Source organism: Chiloscyllium plagiosum, chromosome 36 (genome assembly GCF_004010195.1).
Source record: "Chiloscyllium plagiosum isolate BGI_BamShark_2017 chromosome 36, ASM401019v2, whole genome shotgun sequence".
Classification (NCBI taxonomy): Eukaryota; Metazoa; Chordata; class Chondrichthyes; order Orectolobiformes; family Hemiscylliidae; genus Chiloscyllium; species Chiloscyllium plagiosum.
In genome coordinates, this window is record NC_057745.1 from 27127023 (window position 1) to 27149814 (window position 22792).

Here is a 22792-nt window from a genome sequence, read left to right on the forward strand (position 1 = left end):
CTGGTTCTCTGCTATTCCACATGGAGCATGGCAAGGTGGAGGCCAGGTTGGCTATCCCAGTTATTTCATGATTTTGCTGCGTTCTACCAGCCAGGCCTATCCTGCGTTTGGCAGTCCTCACTTTCTCCAAAGCAGAATGACCAGGAGCTCGCTAGGGGAGGGCCCCCTCCCAGAGGTAGTGAATGGTGGGACTGAAGTTGCATAACAATACAATTCAGGCAGTCCCTGAGTAAAATCGCTGCGGGGCGGTCAAGTTTCAGATACTCAGGCTCTTGACCAGCTTGCTGGCTGTGGGAAGGAGAGATTGTCGGGGTGTAAGTTCCAGCTCCACGTTATTCAAAATGGTTTCTCTCCAACGTGCTAACCTACATTGAGCGCAAAATAAACAGCTGTACTCCAAACATTCTAAAAAAGGGCATAATTTAAACAATAACTTATTTTCCAGTGAACATTTCTCCTGGATGTGTAGGAATTACTTACGAGATGGTTGTAAAGCCCTGGGACCTAATGAGGAGCTGTCATGTTGCTGACACTGCTGCTCTGGTCGACCTCTCTCAATGTCCTGCTTCCAATGGCTGCAAATTAAACATTTGGCATGAGAGTCAGTATAAGGTCAGTGTGCTAATATCTCAATCACTCTGGGATTGCTGCTTCCAATTTTGAATGGCACTATTTCCCCAATTCTACTTGGGGCCGATTGGAACCACTGTAAACATCGGAAGCCTTGGAAAATCTTTCCAAACCTGGGCGTTGACATATGCACGGAGACTAAAAATGAACCATTTTGAAATGTCACCTGCATTTGGGAAAACAGTTTGGTGCAATTTAAGCTCCTACATCACCTTTGTAATGCACCTCTAACTCCCACAGCATGGAAACAGACTCTTTGTTCCAATTCATCCATGCTGACCAGATATTCTAAATTAATCCATTTGCCAGCATTTGGCCCATATCACTCTCAAACTTTCCTGATGCCTTTTAAATGTTGTAAACGTACCAGCCTCCACCACTTCCTCTGGCAGCTCATTCCATACACGCACTTCCCTCTGTGTGAAAAAGTTGCCCCTCAGGTTCTTTCTAAATCTTTCCCCTCTCACCTTAAACCTGTGCCCACTAGTTTGGGACTCCCCTACCTTGGGGGAAATACCTTGACTATTCACCCTTTCTATGTGATTTGTTAAACCTCTGTAAGGTCACCCTCTAAACCTCTGACACTCCAGGGAAAATAGCCTCAGCCTATCCCTATAGCTCAAACCCAACCCACCACTTAGTTGGTCAACCAGGTTCTAGTAAGTACCATGCGTTTGTGGAGTGAAAGATTGAGGCTGACTACTAATGCACACTGTGGATGAAAAGGGGAGTTGTCTCGACATCATTATATGTAACAATGTGTTCTTTTATTTGTTCATGGGATACGGGCATCACTGGCCAAGCCCGTATTTATTGCCCAGAGAAGGTAATGACAGCAGATCTCCTAACCTGAAGCGCAACTGTGAACCAGATGGGTTTTTAACAACCACTGGCAGTATTTACATATTCACTATTAGGCTTGCTTTTTAGTTCCAGATTTTAACTGAACTCGTATTGCACCGTGTATCAAGGTGGGATTCGAAACCTTGTCGCAGACCATTAATATGAGGGTTGGGATTGCTCGTCCAATAACGTTTCCATAACACCACCACTGCCTATCATGTGTGATTGTTGTGACTGGGAAAATGGGGATTTTCTATATGGTGGGTTGACTTAGACACTGTGATTTAGGCTAATGACAGGCTGAATATGGCCAGCAGACAGAGTGGTTGTGATACTGTAGACAGCACAGATCAGTTGGGCTAACTAATTTCCCATTGAAGAGAATGGACTACTCATCAGACAGACAGCATAATGACCACACAATCCCTCTGCAATACTTCAACATCGTGCCTCCACTGTACTACTTAGCACTGGGGGCTTACTAGGAAACAAAACGATGCCTCAATTCCTTCACAAAAAGCAAACCAATTTACGTGGAATGTCTATTAGTATTTCATCTGTTACAAATGTTGACACCTGACAAATGGCCTCAAGTTGTGGTTCATTGGGTCATGTTGGCTATGAGTCTGAAGGTACACATTAACGTCTCACTCCAGAGACTGGAGTACTAAAACCTCAGGCTGATATCCCAATGCATTACCGAGGGAATGCTGCAATCTTTGAAATGCAGTCTTCCAGATGTGATGCTTAACTGGTGTGAGAGCGACTCTCCATCAGCTAGATACAAACAATCCCTTGGAATTACTTTGATAAAATTAGGGGAGGAAGATGTATGCGAGGTGGAGGGGTTTTCCCGGGTCAATATCTGTCACTTGATCAATATCCGTGAAAAGAAGTTAACTGTCTTTATTATGTCACTTGTGTGTGAGGTTGCTGTGTGCAAATTAGTTGCTGTGCACGTAAATATAATTCATAAGCATTTTACTGGCTATAACTGATGGGAGATGGTCTTGAGGATAGGAAAGTTGCTACAAAAATGCAAGATTTTTAAATTAAATTCACTGATATGCTGTTTTCTATATTTTAAAAAAATAGCAGTTCTTGCACAAAAAAATCTATTGTGCTCTTGCTGAGGCACAGCTTTGTCTGTTAAATTGCTGTTTAATTAAATGGAGATGGAGGTCAATCAGAGACTAACTGCTGTGTGGTGCTGAGTGTTGACAGATGGGAAGGTTACTGCACGTGTGATGTTGTGGGTCAGAAAGTGTAATTGCTTTGGGCAGTAAGGGGCTACTCACCCCATCTACAAAATCACTGGGATAGTTTCCATTGTTATGCAAATTAGATTAGATTAGATTAGATTAGATTACAGTGTGGAAACAGGCCCTTCGGCCCAACAAGTCCACACCGACCCGCCGAAGCGCAGCCCACCCATACCCCTACATTTACCCCTTACCTAACACTACAGGCAATTTAGCATGGCCAATTCACCTGACCTGCACATTTTTGGACTGTGGGAGGAAACCCACGCAGACACGGGGAGAATGTGCAAACTCCATACAGTCAGTCGCCTGAGGACGGAATTGAACCCGGGTCTCTGGCGCTGTGAGGCAGCAGTGCTAACCACTGTGCCACCATGCCGCCCACAAATTGCTTTGCACATTGCAAGTAAGGAAAGAATCACAGACTCCCTACAGTGTGGAAGCAGGCCATTTGGCCCATTGAGTCCACACCGACCCACCAGAGAGTATCCCACCCAGACCCACCCCTCTATCCTCTCCCGGTAACCCTGCATTTCCCATGGCTAATCCACCTACCCTGCACATCTTTGAACTGTGGGAGGAAACTGGAGTACCTGTAGAACCTCAAACAGACCCAGAGAAAATGTGCAAACTCCACACAGACAGTCGCCCAAAGGTGTGAATCGAACCTGGGTCCCTGGTGCTGTGAGGCAGCAGTGCTAACCACTAAATCACTAGGCAACCCCTAATTAGGTTTTGTTCTCTGTTTTACTCAATAAGTATGTAAATGGGTGAGACTGATATTCACAGGTATGACAGAGAAAGGTAAGATGGCCAGTGTCTATATACTTCTGAGCAACTTTGATGACTTCTACACACAACAAAATCAGCAACTTTTCTACTAAACTGTAAATGTCAAAATACATCCTTAAAGAGACTTTACCAAGCATAGTGGAAATCTGTAATTGAAAACAAGAAATGATGGCAATACTTTGTAAGTCCAGTAGCAATGGAGGCAAAAGAAACAGAGTTAACTGCTGGATTGAGATGCCCCCTACCCCCACAGCTACTGGCTTCGTTCAGTGATAAAAACAATAGCAGTTACCCATCCTCCCTCAGCCCCCACTGACTCCCACTTGTGAGAAGACAGAAGTAAGTTGGTTTGCCACTGAAATCTTTTGGGCCTCTGTTGTCAGTCAGAAGGCCTGGGTCTCATAACATCTGGCAGGTAAAAGCTGATAAAGTCTGGATCCATCCTTTACAGCACTGTTTGTGGGCTGAGAGACAGAGAGGTACAGATACTCTCATCCCCACAACCAAACATGTAAACTCCTCAAGCCTCAAAAATCTCTCCTCGACTGATAACCCCAGTGTCAACATCAGGGACACACCATCTCTATCTACACCTCCTCACTGACAGTAAAGCAATCAGCCACCCACTGACCCCCAGATGCAATCATTGATCCGTATATTTCCAATCCTTTCTCCTGTGATCTCTTCCTAACTGCCCAGTGATAACTCAGTTTGGAGCTTTCCAGAATATCCCCACTCTGTTCTGAAACACAGTCACGGTAAATAATGAGGTCTTTCACTTGCCGAATCTTCACTAGAGATTTCTGTTTAACAAGTGAGCAGTGCTTTCATATGAAAACTACTTACAGTTCTAGTTGCAACCCTCGCATATCTCTGCACATGTTCCCGTCCCAGGCACAGTAAGGGTCTCTGGCCAGGACACATTCTCCACAGCTTAGATAAATGTTGCAGTTTGAGACGGGTAGCTGAACCACTCCAGAGTATGATGATGCATACAACATGCCCTGTGGACAGAAGACAAAATGCTTTGCTTCAATCCAACACAGACTGATTGGCACCGCTCATGAATATATGATTATTAATATTGTAGAATAACTTACAAATCAGAACCACACAGCACTTAAACAAAACCTTCAGTCCAACCAGTCTATACCAACCATGTTCCCAAACTAGTCCCACCTGCCTACACTTGGCCCATATCCCTCCAAACCTTTCCTATTCACGAACTCACCCAAATGTCTTTTAAACATTGGAACTCTACCTGCATCCTCCACATCCTCTAGCAGTTTATTTCACACACGAACCACTCTCTGTGTAAAAAAAGTTGCCCCTCATGTCCTTTTTAAATCTTGTTTCTCTCACCTTAAAAATATGCCCCCGAGTTTTGAACTCCCCCACCCAAGGGAATACACCCTTATCATTCACCTTATCTATGCTCCTCATGATTTTATAAACGTCAATAAGGTCACCCCCCACCGAACCTCCTACACGCCAGTGAAAGCTGTCCTAGCCTTTCCATCCTACTTTTACATCTCAAACCCTCATTCCCAGCAATATCCTGACAAATCTTTTCTAATCCCTCTCCAGTTTAATGATATCCTTCCTATAACAGGTCAACCAGAATGGAAATGCATTTGAACTAAAATGCTGTTTGTGCACATGTTCTAAAAAGCTTTTCAAGCAATTTGAAAGTTAGAGAGAACTTTCTCATTTGTTTTTCTTAGTGTGTTCGGTAGTGACTAATGCGCCATCCCTAATGGGGGGACAACTCAGCAGATCACCCACCAATCAGCTCATTCAGAGCTGACAGGTGTGCAAGGGGGAGGATCCTGCCCTATCACAGGCCTTGACACTGGTGACCTGGCTCATTAGAAACTGTGGACCAATCAGAAACTGGTAGCTTTGGGTCCTAAGGCCTGCTGGTTGAGACGTACTTCTTGTGGGTTCCAGAATTTTCTTTTCTCTTTTCTTCTCATGGAAGGGGAAAGCGGTTCAGGGGCAGGAGTGTTTAGATTAAAGAGTAGGAAGGTGGATTTCAGACAAATCCATCAGGCCAATCGCCATGGTTACCAGGTCAGAGAGCAACGAGTTGAGGCCTTTAACAGGCCATTAACTGAGCAATGAAAGGCATTAGTTGCTGGCTACTCATTGAAATTTCTCACCACACACTTAATTGCTTGTGAAGGAGGGGGAGGGAGGGATGTGGAAGAGGGACAACTTGGCCAATTATTTCCCTCTTGCCATCTCGAGGGAGTAGAAAAGCCTGGCCATAGATTCAAGATTAAAACCTTGGTCTTGGTACAATTCAAAATCTACTGTCTTCCCTAGAAAATCTTTCCATTAGTGTTAATAATATAATCTTTACCCTACTCCATTGAGCCAAAAGGTGTTGAGTTCAAAGTTCAATTCCAAGAAGTCTCCGCTCTCAGTTCCAGTATATCTCCTAGATCATCATCATGTAGATAGTGGGAGTCTATAAAACCATCCTGCATATAGGAGTAACCTAAATAGAATCCATAGGGCCCTATAATTGATTGTTATAGTTGAGCTAATGGAAGAAGTGTTCACGTTTCCAATTCTTAATCAGTCTGCAAATCTTTCTACTTTGCAATACCATTTTCAAAATGAAGAGTGGGAACTTACAAAAACAACAGTCTTAAAAAATACTCTGTTTCCATCTTATTTTAATTTACCATTTCTTTCCTCATCAGCCTCTAGTGAGGATCCTCTTGTGGTTCAAAACCCAAATTCAATGAAAAGAATTGACAGGGGTTAGAGGAAGGAAGATGACCTTATTACTCTCCCCGTGATTGGCTGCTGATAAAAAGATTGAAAGTAAATAGCTTTTTAGTAAATGAGCTGTGTCCCAGCATCTGTTATCGCTAAGGTGGGAGCTGTTTGTTTTTCCTTCTTCAGAAAAATAAGAGTGAATCGCAATGAAATTTGTACCTGTTTCGAATCCAATATCAGATTCTGCACGGGCTGTGGTTCAGCAAAGACAGTAATTTCCTCAATAATATGAACCTTATGATTCACGTTTATAGCTTTGTGCAATATTCCATTTTCTGTCAAAAAAATAAACAATTTTTTTTTAAAGTGCAATGTAATAAAAATCCAACAGCAACATTACCATTTCATGTAAATAAATTTCACCTCCTGTGAACATAAGAAACATTCTGATTAAGATATCTTATTCCTTTATGAATCTGACAGTATCCAACGAATTGACAGTCCCTCAGGATATTAGGAATCTAACTTCAAACACTGATTTCTCTTTCGACTACTGAATATTTTTAAATCACACATTACGTTTTTGGGTTACCAGCCTTAAAAGACAGCTTTCTATGAAAATCCATCCATTGGTACTGCGATGAAGTTGCTCTTTTAGCAAGGTTATGCTGTCCTTGGCTTTTTTGTAAGTGAGGTTGTAAATGACACAGACTCCGAAAAGTCTGGGTTGAAGGATTTTAAGGGCAATTTGATAGTAGCTAACAGATACTGCCTCAGGGAGAAGGCTTTCCAGTTAAAATAACAACACTTGTACAATAAAAGGGGAGTTAAGATTAGAGTGGTGCTGGAAAAGCATAGCAGGTCAGGCAGCATCCGAGGAGCAGGAAAATCGACGTTTTGGGCAAAAGCCCGTACAATAAAAGGGGAGTTAAGATTAGAGTGGTGCTGGAAAAGCACCTGATGAAGGGCTTTTGCCCAAAACGTCGATTTTCCTGCTCCTCGGATGCTGCCTGACCTGCTATGCTTTTCCAGCACCGCTCTGATCTTGACTCTGACCTCCAATATCTGCAGTCCTCACTTTCGCCTCAATGAAAGGGGAGTGGCCAGTTGTCCCAGCTCAGCTTAACTCTGGTTTGGTTTGGTTTTCAGCAGTAGTGTGGGAAAAAAGCTGCTGGACCCAAAGACACAGGTCCAGGTTGGTACTCTCTCTCTGCCTTCTCTCCTGTAAGAACCTGTCTTTAATTTTACCTTTTGTGCCAAGGGGTGTTTATGAGGATTATCGCAAGTATCTGGAACAGCATCGTTAAGTTGGGATGATCTGTTGGGTTTGCGGAAAGGTTAAGTTATTCTTTATTCTTTTCTTTTTTGTTTGTGTTTCATTCAGTAATCTTGTAAATAAATTCTGTTTTGTTCAAAACTAAGTGGTTTGACCAGCAGAATTTCTCCTGGAACATCCACTTTTCACCTGCTTAAAACAACTGGCAAAATTAGGGCCTGGGCTTCCTTCTTGAAATGTTTGGAGGGGTCTGGCCTGGTCCATAGCAGTACAGACAATGATCCAGCTGCAGTTACACAGGTAGCATGAACAGGTCTGTCTTTCCTCATTTACTGGCATTTTAAATATTTCTATTCAATCTGTACAGTGAAGACATTACACATTTCTAGCCTGAACCCAAGGCTTCTGGCTCAGAGACAACAACAGCCCCTTTTATTAGCAGTACGCAATTTATCAGCTGAAGGGTTAACCCTTTTGTGCTCAATTGCCTAAGCATTTAGCAAAGCTGAATATCTTGAAAACTAGAGCACAATCAACAATAAGTACAACTCAAGGAGAATGGGGATCTCAAGGTGTTTTATCTTTGATTTCCTGAGTGTTGGAACAGCAGGACGGATCTCTCTGTCCTTTGATCCTCTTTACACAGTCCAAGGGAATGACCCTGGATACTCCAGACCTGACGGCTTCAATGTACGACAACATCTACTAGCTGAACACCAACCCGTGTGGGGTGAGAATCCTTCAACATCATATTCTACAAATATTAAACACTATACAGCACGAGATTCTGCATTCTGCTCTATTACCCTGATATAAGTATGTAAGGTAGGATTTGTCTGGTTAGCAAGCAAACCAATACTTTTCGCTGTAAATCAGAAACAGACAGGAATTGCTAGAAAAGCTCAGCAGGTCTTGCAGCATCTGTGGAGAGAAATCAGAGTTAATGTTTCGGCTCGAGTGACCCTTCCTCCTTTTCACTATACGTCAGTACATGTGATGATGATAAATCAAATCAGCATCATCAGTGCCATCGTATTCAAATTCAGTCTCCCCATACATTACCTCTAGCTCTGCAACGGAGACCCCACTGGTCCCAATGCTGACCCCGGGTGGACATTAAACCTCAGACATCGAAGACCCAGGTGGGCTTAGTGTCTGTGAACACAGGAATGGGTCTTCCTCACAGATGGCTAAAGTTGCAACTTAGGCTGAGAGATTAGACAAGATTCAAGGTGTGCCCGTAGGTGATCAGATTTTCCAAACCTTCCTGAGAATCCTTTTCCCTTTGTATGTTGTGCCTTTGTTTTACTTATTGTTGGTTTTGCTCCTGGGTGAGGTCCCTTACTTTGAATGCTGTGTTTGCACAAAATACGACTCTGGTTTTGACTCATTCCGAAGCAGATAGAACACTGCATCAAATATAAATATATTTATATTGAGGACAAAAAGAGGTTCAGCCTGTAGCAATCCAGAATGCTTTTGTGATTATGTTCTGCTAAATGTCAACGTCAGAGGATCAAGCTTTGAGGGGAAAAGGTCAGAAAACTGTTCTTCTTGCTTAATTTGAAATCTGTGACACACTCTTCAGTTTCTAGAATTACATTGCTCATGTCCAACTCCTATAGCAAGCAGCAAGGCACAAGGTTAATGGCAAATGGGATCAGACACATTGTTTTATCAATCAATTATTGATTTTACACAATCAATTAAATTCATTCAGCACCGAAACAGACCATTTTGCCCAACTGGTCAATGCTGGTATTGATGTTCCATATCATTCACTTCCTACTTTGCTTTACCTCACCTTGTAAACATATAGATTAGATTCTCTACAGTGTGGAGCCCAACAGGTCCACACCGACCCTCCGAACAGTAACCCACCCAGACCCATTTCCCTCTGACTAACGCACCTAACGCTATGGGCAATTTAGCGTGGCCAATTCACCTGACCCACACATCTTTGTGATTGTGGGAGGAAGCCCACACAGACACAGGGAAAATGAGCAAACTCCACACAGACAGTCGTCCAAGGCTGGAATCGAACTCAGATCCCTAGCGCTGTGAGGCAGCAGAACTAACCAAAGCCACCATGTTGTCCCAATCAAAAGAAAACATTTTATTACAATGGTGAGGGAATGCAGAGCTTTGAGGTGCAGAGAGATCTGGAAGTTTTGTTGAAGTCACATGGTGTGCAGGGTGTTCTAGCTAGGTGGAAAAAGAACTGGTTGAGCAATTGGAGACAGAGAGTAGTAGTTGAAGGGATTTTCTCGAAATGGAGAAAGGTGACCAGTGGTGTTCCACAGGGATCATGCTGGGGCCACTGTTTTTTTTAATATACATCAACGATCTAAAAGAGGCCATTGTTGGTCTGATCAGTAAGTTTGCAGATGACACGAAGATTGGTGGAGTAGCAGAAAGCATAGGGGACTGTCAAAGAGTATAGGAGAATATAGATAGACTGGAGAGTTGGGCGGAAAAGTGGCCAATGGAGTTCAATCCAGGCAAACGTGAGGAGATGCATTTTGGGAAATCTAATACTAGAGCAAACTATACTATAAATGGAAGAGGCTTGGGAAACGTTGATGAGCAGAGAGATCTGGGAGTTGAGGTCCACTGTACTCTGAAGGTGGCTGCACAGATGGATAGAGTGGTCAAGAAGGCATATGGTATGCTTGCCTTCATCGGACGGGGTATTGAGTATAAGAGCTGGCAGCTCATGTTAAAATTGTACAAGACATTGGTTCGGCTGCATTTAGAATACTGTGTACAGTTCTGGTCACCACATTACCAAAAGGATGTGGACACTTTGGAGAAGGTGCAGAGAAGGTTTACAAGGATGGTGCCTGGTATAGAAGGTGATAACTATAAAGAGAGGTTGAGTAGGTTAGGATTGTTTTCATTAGAAAAAAGGAGATTGGGAGGGACCTGACTGAGGTCTACAAAATCATGAAGGGTATAGACAGGGTGGATAGAGATAAGCTTTTTCCCAGGGTGAAGGATTCAATAACGAGAGGTCACACGTTCAAGGTAAGAGGTAAAAAGTTTAAGGAGGATGTACGTGGCAAATACTTTATACAGAGGGTGGTAGGTGCCTGGAATGCATTGCCAGCAGAGGTAGTAGAGGCAGGCACGGTAGATTCATTTAAGGTGTGTCTGGACAGATGCATGAGTAGGTGGGGAGCAGTGGGATACAGGTGCTTAGGAGTTGGGCGATCGGTTTAGTCAGTGGATTTGGATCAGCTCAGGCTTGGAGGGCCGAAGGGCCTGTTCCTGGGCTGTAAATTTTCTTTGTTCTTTTTCATTAATTTCATGAGATGTGGACATCACTGGCTAGAGTAGCATTGAGACACTAGGGTGTCCTCACGCATGAATTACAAAAGGTTGGTATGCCGATACAGCAAGTAATTGGGAAAGCTAATTGAAGGTTATTACTTATTGTGAAGAAAATTGAATACAGAAGTAGGGAGGTCTTACTTTAATTATATAGTGCATTAGTGAGAGTACACCTGGAGTACTGAGTAATGTTCACTTTATTTAAGGAAAGATCTAAATGTATTGGAAGGTTTACAAGACTAATATCTGGATGGGCTGGTTGTCTAATGAGGGGAGGCTGGACAGATCTAGGTTGTATCTACTGGAATTCAGAAAGAATCACTTGATTGGAACATGTAATATCCTGAGGGATCTTGACAGAGTTCATGGAGAGTGGATGTTTCCTCTTGTGGAAGAATCTAGAATTAAGGGTCACTTTTTAAAAACAAGGGGTTGCCCAATTTAAGATAGATATCAGAAGATTTTTTTTTCTCTCTCAGAGTGTCATGCATCTTTGAAACTCTCAAGTTCAAATGGCAGTGGGAGCAGAGTCTTGGAATATTTTGAAGATAGTGGTGGATGGATTTTCGATGAGCAAGTGGATGAACAGTTACCGGGTAAAGGAGGGGACATACAGTATTCAAATCAGCCATGACTAGCTGATATATTGAGTGGAGGCGAGGTGAATGTGAGTATTGCAGATTCTGGAGATTAGAGCCGAGAGTGTGGTGCTGGAAAAGCACAGCAGGTCAGGCAGCATCCGAGGAGCAGGAGAATCAACGTTTCGGGCAAAAGCTCTTCATCAGAAAGGCGTTGAATGGTAGAGCAGGCTTGAATGGCTAAGTGGTCACTTCAGCTCTCACTTTGTATGCTTGTATCTATGTTCACATTCTTTATTCCTCATGTAGTTCACCCTTAAACATGTCTGGCCAGGCAGGATAAGTGTGTTTGAGAAAGGGTTAACAAGGCATTTGGCATTCTGTGTTTTATAAATAGACTCATGCGGTAAAATGGCAATAAAGGTACCTTTATGAAATTCTGGTCAGTCTCAAATGAAATATTGAGACCAACCCTGGGCACCACACATTAGGAAGATTCAAAGGCAGTAGAGAAGGTGCAAAACAGTTTCAGGAATGAGATTAGATTAGATTCCCTACGGTGTGGAAACAGGCCCTTCCGCCCAACAAGTCCACACCGACCCTCCAAAGAACAACCCACCCAGACCCATTCCCCTACCCCTAACACTACAGGCAATTTAGCATGGCCAATTCACCTAACCTGCACATCTTTAGACTGTGAGAGGAAACCAGAACACCCAGACAGTGGGAGAATGTGGAAACTCCACACAAACAGTTACCCGAGACAGGAATTGAACCTGGTTCCCTGGCACTGTGAGGCAGCAGTACTAACCATTGAGTCACCGAACCTGTTCACCTGAGAGACACAATTGAAGAGATTTAAAAGATGTTTTAATAACCATGAGAGATCTTAACCAAATTATTTTCATTCTTGAAAAGATAGAGAACCATAATTTATGCAAGTGATTGGGGTCTGCTATATACTGCATTAGAGTGTAGTTGAGACAAATTCAAATGTGATTGGCAGGAACAAATGGGATACTGTAGCCACCGTTGGGTTTTCCCTGCTAGCATCCTAAACACTTCCTGGGCAAAGAGGGGTCTCACAAGTGGGGAAACATCTTCAACTGTTGTAAAAACCAATCTGATTCACTAAAGTCCTTTGAGAAAGGAAATCCGCTATCTTTATTTGCTTTAGCCTTTAGGGAGAACAGCAGTCTCCACAGCACAATAAATACAAAAGAGACTAGGTAAGCAGCTGCGACTACAGAAAAGACTCCAGATCCACAGTGATATTGTTGACTTAACTAAATAGCCTAGCAGACCACACAGTTCAAAGAGGCAATAACCATGGGCTTTGTGAGCAATGTTACACATCCCATGGAAGAATAAACAAATAAACTTTCTTTGTTTTCATAAAGGATTACATTTTCAAGAATTCCTCATGAACTAACTAGTATAGAGAGAAGTATCAGATTCTCTTTACCTGTGCCCAGAAACAGTACGTCATAATAACCCGAGATAGTCTGCACTCTGTCCACAGTGATCTGGATGTACTTCATATGTTTCTTCATCAGCAAGGGCTGGCTCCTGACAATCTCTTCCATCAGAAAGTGATCTTTTGCAAAATTCAGCACCTTGTCTGGCATTTGGAATGAAGAATTTATGTTCATGGCTCTTGCTGTATTTGTAATGCACTGTGAGGTATAACACCAGAAAGGGTATTAGTTAACAATAAGCATGTCTAATGGATAGTAACAACAGCTGGGTTACTGGTCAATAGAAATAGGTTCTATCTATACTTTGCTGAAAGCTGTTACAATCCCCAAAGATTTTGATAACTTTTCAAACTTCCAATGAATGACTGAAAGAACCACACAACATTTCATGTTTTAATGCTTTTACTATAACATGCAATCTTAAAGCAGCATTGACTAAACGCTATTCAGTAGGCAATGTATCCTGAAAAATACAGAGGAGAACATGTACCTCCCCATTTAACATTTTGAACAACTGAAAATTAACCTCCACGGTTATACTGTACATTACCCCTTAAACAAAGATTCTAATCTCATGTCCAAAGTGATCGTTAGCTCCCAAGGACCATATTCCGCCCTTTTCCTTTCTCAGTCTGATGACTTCAAATTCCTCAAATGGTTTTTACAGCTACTTAGAGATTCGTCTCTTCATCTAAAGCTAAGTGCATCTTCCATTTGCTTCTTACAACTTCAATCTCTTCAGTCTGAATACAGACTTCCACCAACTTTTGTGTGTGGTGAACTATAAAGATTTACCCTCTCTCTCTTTCTCTCCCTCTCTCTCAGAATCTTTCAGACTGCACCAGTCTGTTAAATGCAGTAATATTTTCAAGAAGATCTGTCACTGGATCCTACAATGGCTTCCTGTGGACCTTTATTTTCTCAAAGCCAAAAGGCAATGTGAATCTCACTGGCTTTGGAGAAATGATAATTAGGTATCTTCTAGATTTCTGACTTCAATTTATATTGGAGATGAACAGACAGTTTAAAGCCATAGAATTCCTACAGTGTGGAAAGAGGCCAGTGAATCTGCACCAATCCTCGAAAGATCATCCCACTCAGACCCAGGCCCTCAACCTATCCCTGTAGCCCTTTTTTTTAGCAATGACTAACCCACGTAACCTGCAAATTCCTGGGCACAATGGGGCAATTTAGCATGGCCCTTCCACCTAACCTGTACATCTTTGGACTGTGGGAGAAAACCAGAGCACCTGGAGGAAACCCACACAGACACAGAGAGAAAGTGCAAACTCAACACATTTTACTCCATTTTACCCATACAATACAGTCATAAAGTCAGAGAGAGGCAGAGCATGGAAACAGACCCTTTGGTCCAACTCATCCATGCCAACCAGGTATCTCAACCTAATCTAGTCCCATTTGTCAGCATTTGGCCCATATCTCTGGAAACCTTTCTTATTCCGAAATGTCACCATCTTATTTCAACAAAGATGATATAACTTTGAACATCTCTGTTAAAAGTCTCCCCTCTACTTTTGTTCTTTCAAAATGAACAATGTCAGCGTCTCTAGTTCCTCTGCAAATTTATTGAACAATTACAGCCCAGGCAAAGGCCAATCAGGCCAGTGACCTCAAGCTTGCTCTCTAGAACAATCCACTTTGTCTATCTCCAGAACTCAGCAAGTTTATTTCACTCAAGTGCGTGGTCACGTGAGCTACTTACATGTCACAGTCTTCCACAACCAATAGCCACCAAAACAAAGGAACTACTTATCCCATTGATATCTTTGAGTGCTTACCATTTGCAAATCAGTGAACACTTACAGCTGACTAAACAACAACCTTTTCACTTCAGCAGAAGAAAGTTACTCTTTTGCTGTGCCAGGGGTCTGGGAAATCCTGAAGATGTGAAGGATATTCGATCCATGTGGCACAGTCTTTATCACAGAAATATTTGGAACAAAATTGCTCTGGTCTGTCTAATGCAGCGCAACTTCCAAAATATTTTGCTGCAAATTTTATTCATGTGCTGTACCAGCAGATGTTGACATGTTCAACATGTTGAAAGCAGTGCAATTTACTTCTATCAATGCTGAAAGAGGTGGATGAAAACTATAGTCACACAGCACAGGATAAACATAGTTTTAAAATCTGCTGCTGTAGGAAACTCTTTTAAGTTGCAATATAAATAAATGTTTCTGGCACCTATTTAGTCACCTGGAGCCAGTAGACATCTCTCTCTCTCTCTCTCCCCTCTCCACTGGTTCTGTACAGTCATGGTATAGGTCCAATGATTATGATAAATGTTTTAAGATACATTTCAGTCATGATCTAACTGAATGGCAGAATGCAGTCAAGGGGCTGAATGGCCTCTTACTATTATGCTTTTGAATTGTAACATATCCATTTTGCTTGGGAAACCTACTGCTGCCCCAAGTCTTACATTTTACATTTTTTTTTGCTACTTTGACAGGGCTGGATTCGCAAATGAAGTTATAAAGTCATAGGTTATAGACAGTCTTATCCTTCGCCAGTAGAAACACAGATAAGAGCAATTAAAGCGCCAGATGATTTAATGTACCGTGACTTTGTTAATAGGAAATGATGGGAATTGGAGAGTTAATGACACATGGAAAAGAATATTTTCTTCACACCTTTCAAGCATTTAATGAGCTCCTTAAATGGAGGACAGCTCATTCATTCATTGGCAGACCAGTCAAAACTGTCTTTGTGATGACTCGGTGTCAAAGTTCAAAACCTTGTCATCATTGATCTCCATGTAGAGGTGAATCTGATTGGTATAATGGGTAATTAGTCACGCCCACTCCACCATTGAGCTGAGTGGCCGATCCTGGTTTAATTAAGAGTGCAGATGAGCCTCCTAGGAGCTGCACCAGACTTATCTAGAAATGATGTGTCAACTTTCTGCACCAACAACAACTAGTGGAAGGAGCAAGCAATAGGCAGGGCTGATTGATTCCACAACCAATGAATCTGACTGAAGCTCAGCAATGCTGCCAGTTCCAGCTATGAATAGTGCTGGGCAATTAAACAACTGGCAGGTGGCAGAGGCTTCACAAATATCCCTCATCCCCAAGGATGGAGGCACCCAGCACATCGATGCAAAACACAAGCTTCAAGTTCTTTTTACCAATCTTTAGCCAAGGTTGTCAATTGGATGATCCATCTTGGACTCCTCCTCAGGCTCCAGGCAATATGGATGTCAGTCTTAAGCCACTCTGTGTGATTCTAAGAAAAGGCTGAAGACACTATAGACTGTAAAGGCTACTGGCCCTGACAATATTCCGGCAAATCTGTGCTCCAGCTCCTTCTATTACAGCTCTTCTACTCCAGCCACAACACTGGCATCTATGTAACAGTACGGAAAATTACTCAGGTATGCTCCCGTAACAAATGCAGGACACATCCAACCCGACCAGATGATCTGTCCAATCTCTATCATCAGCAAAGTGACGGAATGGGTCATTGACAGTATCATTAAGTGCCACTTTCAAAACAATAACCTACTATTGATGCTCAATTTAGATGTTACTAGGACCACTCAGATCCTGACCTCATTACAGCCCTGGTCCAAACACGGACAAAAGACCTTACCTCTCACGGTGAGGGTGAGAGTGATGGCCCTTGACATCAAGGCAGCATATGATCAAGTACAGCGTCAAAGAACCCTCGTAAAACTTCAGGGAATCAGGGGAAACCCTTCACTAGTAGGAGTCATATATGGCATGGTGACATAGTGGTTAGCACTGCTGCCTCACTACGCCAGGAAGTTAGGTTTGATTCCAGTCCTGGGTGACTGTCTATGTGGAGTTCGCACAATTTTCCTGCGTCTGTGTGGGTTTCCTTCGATGCTCTGGTTTCCTTAATAAAGAAGGGTTCTGCTCTTTGCAGACAGAAAGAACTTCCATACATACTGCTCACATTTCAACACAACAAAATAGGTGGCAGCCACTTTCTCATTTGTTGCTCAGGGCAATACCATGACCAGTAAGAAGCAATCTGCCTTATTTAAATTGTAACCAAAACCTTGGCAGTTAACTGCCAATCATATTTACTGGTGCACTCTCCATGATGACATCTCTTCCACTCAGAGCTCACTTTCCAAACAATCAGCACTCTCCTCTCATACAATATTTGTCTACTCATTTCTTTCATATTTCTTGTAAATTGTCCTAATGACTGCAAAATGAAAAGATTTGAAAAACTATACCTTTTTTCAGGAATACTCAAATTCTCTGCATCCACAAAACTATATTTTATTGGAGAAACATATTCACAATACTCTTAAAAGAAAGCAGGTTCACCTTAACTGGATCAATCAGTGTGACAATGTGTTGCTGTATGATAGGTATCAACAGCATATACACGTGTTCCCTCTTAAAATGAATACAATTGTTAACATGCTATTCAAACTGAAAAATGCCTAAATTAAAAGACTATTACAAAATTGAGAGACAAAGTCAGCTGGGAGTGTTAATTTCTGATGTAGAAACACAGTTGGCATGGACAAGGCTATATTTGTGACTTCCAACCAATAATTCATTGATAGAAAAAAGCTGAATGTGGGAGATGTGACATACGGATGGTGTAGCTCTTAAATAACATATTCAGTATGAAAACTGTTCATGATCTAATTGACTGTCAATACCACAGCCAGTAAATTCAATACTCTTCTCGTTAAATCCACAATTCTTTTTTTTTCTGATGTTGGGGTCCCTGGGCAGATCTGCCTTTGCCCATTTTCCAACAGTCCCCTACTATTTGCATGTTTTCCAGACTGCATGATGATGGGGTGATTTGTCTGAATCATTTTCATGTTTCATTCATTTTTAGGAAGTGAGCACCACTGCCAAAGCTAGGTTTATTCTGCATTCCTCATTGCCTTGTAACATAGTGGCAAACTGTCCAACATGCACCCATTGTAGTCCATGAGCATGACTTTCTGCCAACTTGTTTTTCTAAGTGTTATTGTTTTGAAAGTATCTCTACCATGCCCACCACTTCACTTCATAATGACAGTCATGGTGCACTTGGTAGCTCCCTTGCCTCTGAGCTGCAAGGGTCTGGTTTCAAGTCACCTTATGCACAAAATTCATGCGTTATACTCCAGTATGAAAAAGTGCTACATTGTAGGTGGTGCTGTCCTTCAGCACCATTAAACTGAGGACCTTCCTGTCCCTTCTGGTGGATCCCACACTTGATTCTTGAAGAAGAGTTGGTGGGGGGGAGCGGTTATCCCCATTGCCATGCCCTTTCTTTCTCTCTTAATGATTATCATGATTAGACAATCTGATCAGTTACTATCGTGCCGTTGGTAAAACCTTGTGGTATGCAATGTGGTTGCAGCACTTGCTTTAAATTGTTTTGAAATAAACGGTGGTTACTATATTAATGCAAGTTTGTTTTCCAATTTAGGTTAATTAGGTTAATTTTGGTTAATTCCAATTTAGGTTAATTACTGTTCCATTATGGTTTTACTCTTGTTTCTCTCATATTCAAGTCTCTGTTTGCGAGCTCTGTCGGCTAGTTATCATTTGAGAGCTTGCCTAATGACAAAACCTGGCTTTACACCATTATACCAATCAGATCCATCTCCACACAGGGATCAGTGATGACAAATTTTGAAATTTGACACAGGGTCATCACAAAGACAGTTTTGACTGATCTGCCGATGGATGAATGAACTGTCCTCCATTTAAGGAGCTCATTAGATGCTTGAAAGGTGTGAAGGAAGTATTCTTTACCATGTGTCATTAACACTCCAATTCCCATCATTTCCCATTAACAAAGCCACGGTGCATTAAATCATCTGGTGCTATATGTGCTCTTATCTGCGTTTCTACTGACAAAAGATAAGACTATTTATAACCTATGACCTTATAACTTCATTTGCGAATCCAGAGTTAATTGTCAAAGTAGCTAATAAATTGTAGGTCATGGGGCAGCAGTAGCTTTCCCAAGAAAAATGGATATGTTACAGTTCAGAAGCATAATAATAAGAGTCCAGAACTAGAGGGCATATAGGTTTAGGGTGAGAGGGGAAGGATATAATAGGGACATAAGGGGCAACATTTTCACACAGAGCATGATATGTGTATGGAATGAGCTGCCAGAGGAAGTGGTGGAGGCTGGTACAATTGCAACATTTAAGAGGCATTTGGATGGGTATATGAATAGGAAGGGTTTAGAGGGATATGGGCCAGGCGCTTGCAGGTGGGACTAGATTGAGTTGGGATATCCAGTCGGCATGGACGGGTTGGACCGAAGGGTCTGTTTCCATGCTGTACATCTCTATGACCCTATGACTCTAAGAGGCCATTCAGCCCCTTGACTGCATTCTGTCATTCAGTTAGATCATGACTGAAGTGTATCTTAATCCATTTATCACAATCATTAGACCATTATTACATGAGTGTATGGAATGGTAGGGGATGTGGATGGAGAGAGAAAGAGGGAGAGAGGCAGGTCGACTGGCTCCAGGTGACTAAATAAGTGCCAGAAACATTTATTTAAACTTAAAACAGTTTTCTACAGCAGCAAATTTTAAAACAATTTTTCATTCACAGTGATTATCCTGTGCTGTGTGAGTGTAGTTTTCATCCACCTCTTTCAGCATTGACAAAAGCAAACTGCACTGCTTTCAACAGTCATTCCTGATGAAGGGCTTATGCCCGAAACGTCGATTCTCCTACTCCTCAGATGCTACCTGACCTGCTGTGCTTTTCCAGCACCACACTCTCGACACTGCTTTCAACAAGTCAGACATGTCAACACGTCTGCAGCATATGAATAAAATTTGCAGCAAAATATTTTGGAGGTAGCGCTGTATTAGACCGACCAGAGCAATTTTGTTCCAAATATTTCTGTGACAAGCAATGTATGACATGCATCGAATATCCTTCACATCTTCAGGATTTCACAGAGCCCTGGCACAGCGAATGAATAACTTTCTTCTGCTGAAGTGAAAAGGTTATTGTTTAGTCAGCTCTGAGTGTTCAATGATTTTCAAATGGTAAGCATTCGAACGTATCAGTGGGACAAGCAGTTCCTTTGTTTTGGTGGTTATTGGTTAAGGGGATCTGTGTAGCCAAAGAGAATTGAAGAACTATCATCCATTCAAAGAGGAAATCCCTATGGGATCAGCTGCATGCTGGGCTATTGCTGACAAATTAGGCTGTTGTGGATGATGGCCGATAGCACCTCGTTACCCAGTTCTGAGCTGCCGGATTTGTTCAACTTCTATCCCATTGAGCACAGTGGTGGTGCTACACAACACAATGGGGAGTATTCTCAATCTAAAGTTGGCACTTTGTCCACCAAAGGCTCTGCCTTGGTCACTCCTAACATTACTGTCACGGACTGATTCACCTACAACTGGTAGCTTGGTGAGGATGTGGTCAGGTAGTGGTTCCCTCGACACTTGACAACACAGACTTAGTCTAGCAGTTATGACCTTTCAAACTTGACCAGCTCTGTCAGCAGGAGAAAGTGAGGACAGCAGATGCTGGAGATCAGAGCTGAAAATGTGTTGCTGGAAAAGCGCAGCAGGTCAGGCAGCATCCAAGTAGCAGGAGAATCGATGATTCGGGCATGAGCCATTCCTGAAGAAGGGCTCATGCTCGAAACGTCGATTCTCCTGCTCCTTGGGTGCTACCTGACCTGCTACGCTTTTCCAGCAACACATTTTCAGCTCTGTCAGTAATAGTGCTACCACTCCTGGTAAGGATGACCTACAGCACCTCATGGATGCCCAGTTTTGAGTTGCTAGATCTGGTTGAGGTTTATCCCATTTAGCACAAGATGATGCTGTATAATTGTACATCCTCAACACGAAGGCAGGCTTTCCTCTCCACAAGGCCTGTGCCATGGTCACTGCCACCAATGATGCCATGGGCAGATGCATCCGTGGCAGATAAGATTGGTGGTCAATCCTAACAATACTCATTCATCTACAACAGGTGGATTGGTAAGAACAGGTTTAAGTATGTTCTTGCCTCCTGTGGGCTCCTTCATGACCTCCTGCAGACCCAGTCTAGCAGCTAAGTCCTCATGATCTGACCAGCTCGGTCAGTAGTGGTACTGACAAGCCACTCGGAGGGTGGACATTGAAGACACCACACAGAGCACATTCTGCACTTGGCCTCCATTAATGCTTCCTTCAAGTGCTGTTCAATGTGGGAAGTACTGACATAGCTACTTACAGTAAGGAAAGAAATCCATGATGAGAAACCACTATAACAGGAAGTTAAGCTTTTGTCAGGAAATAGGGGCCCTATGCAAGGTTTTAATTGATGAATAGAAAGATCATTGAATAATTTAGAATATAATCAGAACTACTTTCACAATGTACTTGGCACTAGATAAAGCATCAAGGCTTTTGTATTAAAATGTCAATTAATTCCTCCAAAACTCAATAAGGCTCATTCTTAATTATTAGAGATACTTACAGCTCCTGGCCTTGGTTCAGGAACAACATGATTGTAAGGATACCATTGCTGTGTCTCCCGGTTCACTTCCATGTATCTTCCATTGAAGGCCTTCTTCATATCTTCCATAGAATAGGCACAAACAGCAGAAGAGGCTGCCCCGCCCTTGTACCTGAGAAGCAATAGAGAATAAATGTAATGGTCAACTCTCTATCTCTCCTTCCAGTTCATACAAATTCCAGTCTCCTCTGTCAAAGAGACCCATCAATCTTTCAGTGACTTTATTCAATGTGATCCTCTCATTCACACTGTGGTGTTTAGTACCAGCTACAGAGAAACAGTCTGATAGTTGTTACTACAAGTGACAGAAAACAACTGCTAATTTTGCAAGGTGTAACCAAACAGTAATACTGAAAGGTTCATTTCTCACTTGCTCCTTTTTTATTTAAACAGGATGTTGTAAATTTCATACACAGTTTCTGTTTGTCATCTTAACTGTATGAGAGAAAGATTCATAAAAGCAAAGTGAGCAGTTACTGTAAGTCAGTAACAAGGAGATTCAGTGTAAAATCGCATAATTAGCTCCTAGTTAATCATATACATATATCTAAATCACGAATGAATGCCACGTTATTTCTGTGATGCAGTAAGGAGTAATCCAGCCGTATCCACATGCCAACACAAAGGCTGCATATTTCCACTTCTGTAACATTGTCCAGTTCTGTCTCTGCCTCCGCCCATCTGCTGCTGAAATGCCTATCCATGCTTTGTCTCTAAATCAAGACTATTCCTACACATTATTGGTCAGCTTTCAATATGAGAGCATCCAAATTTCTGCTGCCTGTGTCCTGACTCATGCTCAGTTCCAACCAGATTTGCCTGGAATGGACAGGGTAAAGATTATTGGAAAAAAGGGGGTTGATGAACACTGAACAGCTGTTTATCAGAACATAGCTCATGACTCAAAACAAAGGACAAAGGAATCTAGGAAGGGGATAAAATAACCTTGATTAGCTAAGGAAGTTCAGGATAGTATCCATGATTTGGAGATTCTGGTGTTGGACTGGAATGTACAAAGTTAAAAATCACACAACACCAGGTTATAGTCAAACAGGTTTATTTGAAAGCACTAGCTTTCGGAGCGACGCTCCTTCATCAGGTGGTTCTGGAGAGTCATAACTCTTTAACCACTTGACGAAGGAGCAGTGCTCCGAAAGCTAGAGCTTCCCAATACAGAAGAACTTCGATTATCCAAATAAGATGGGCAGGCACCATTTTGTTCGGATAATTGATTACTCAGTTAATTGATTTAATGCCTCTCCTCTGGGGCTCGGGGCTTTCTGTTAAGTCCGCTCCCCGTTCAGGAGAAACCCTGTCCAACACCAACTCCCGCTCACCCCCACCCCCCCCCCCCCCCCCCCAC

At 42.3% G+C, this 22792-nt stretch overlaps 1 protein-coding gene across 1 annotated transcript in view; it reads right to left on the reverse strand.

Moving 5' to 3' along the window:
• The window catches only part of sema4ba (sema domain, immunoglobulin domain (Ig), transmembrane domain (TM) and short cytoplasmic domain, (semaphorin) 4Ba), a 60943-nt gene that overhangs the window by 6529 nt on the left and 31622 nt on the right, over window positions 1–22792 (reverse strand). The window contains exons 9-13 of the mRNA XM_043677067.1: window positions 21391–21541; window positions 12910–13120; window positions 6477–6592; window positions 4374–4531; window positions 481–575 (exon numbers count right to left, since the gene is read on the reverse strand). Of these exons, the coding sequence (XP_043533002.1) occupies window positions 481–575; window positions 4374–4531; window positions 6477–6592; window positions 12910–13120; window positions 21391–21541 (731 nt within the window). The remainder of the gene's footprint in view (window positions 1–480; window positions 576–4373; window positions 4532–6476; window positions 6593–12909; window positions 13121–21390; window positions 21542–22792) is intronic.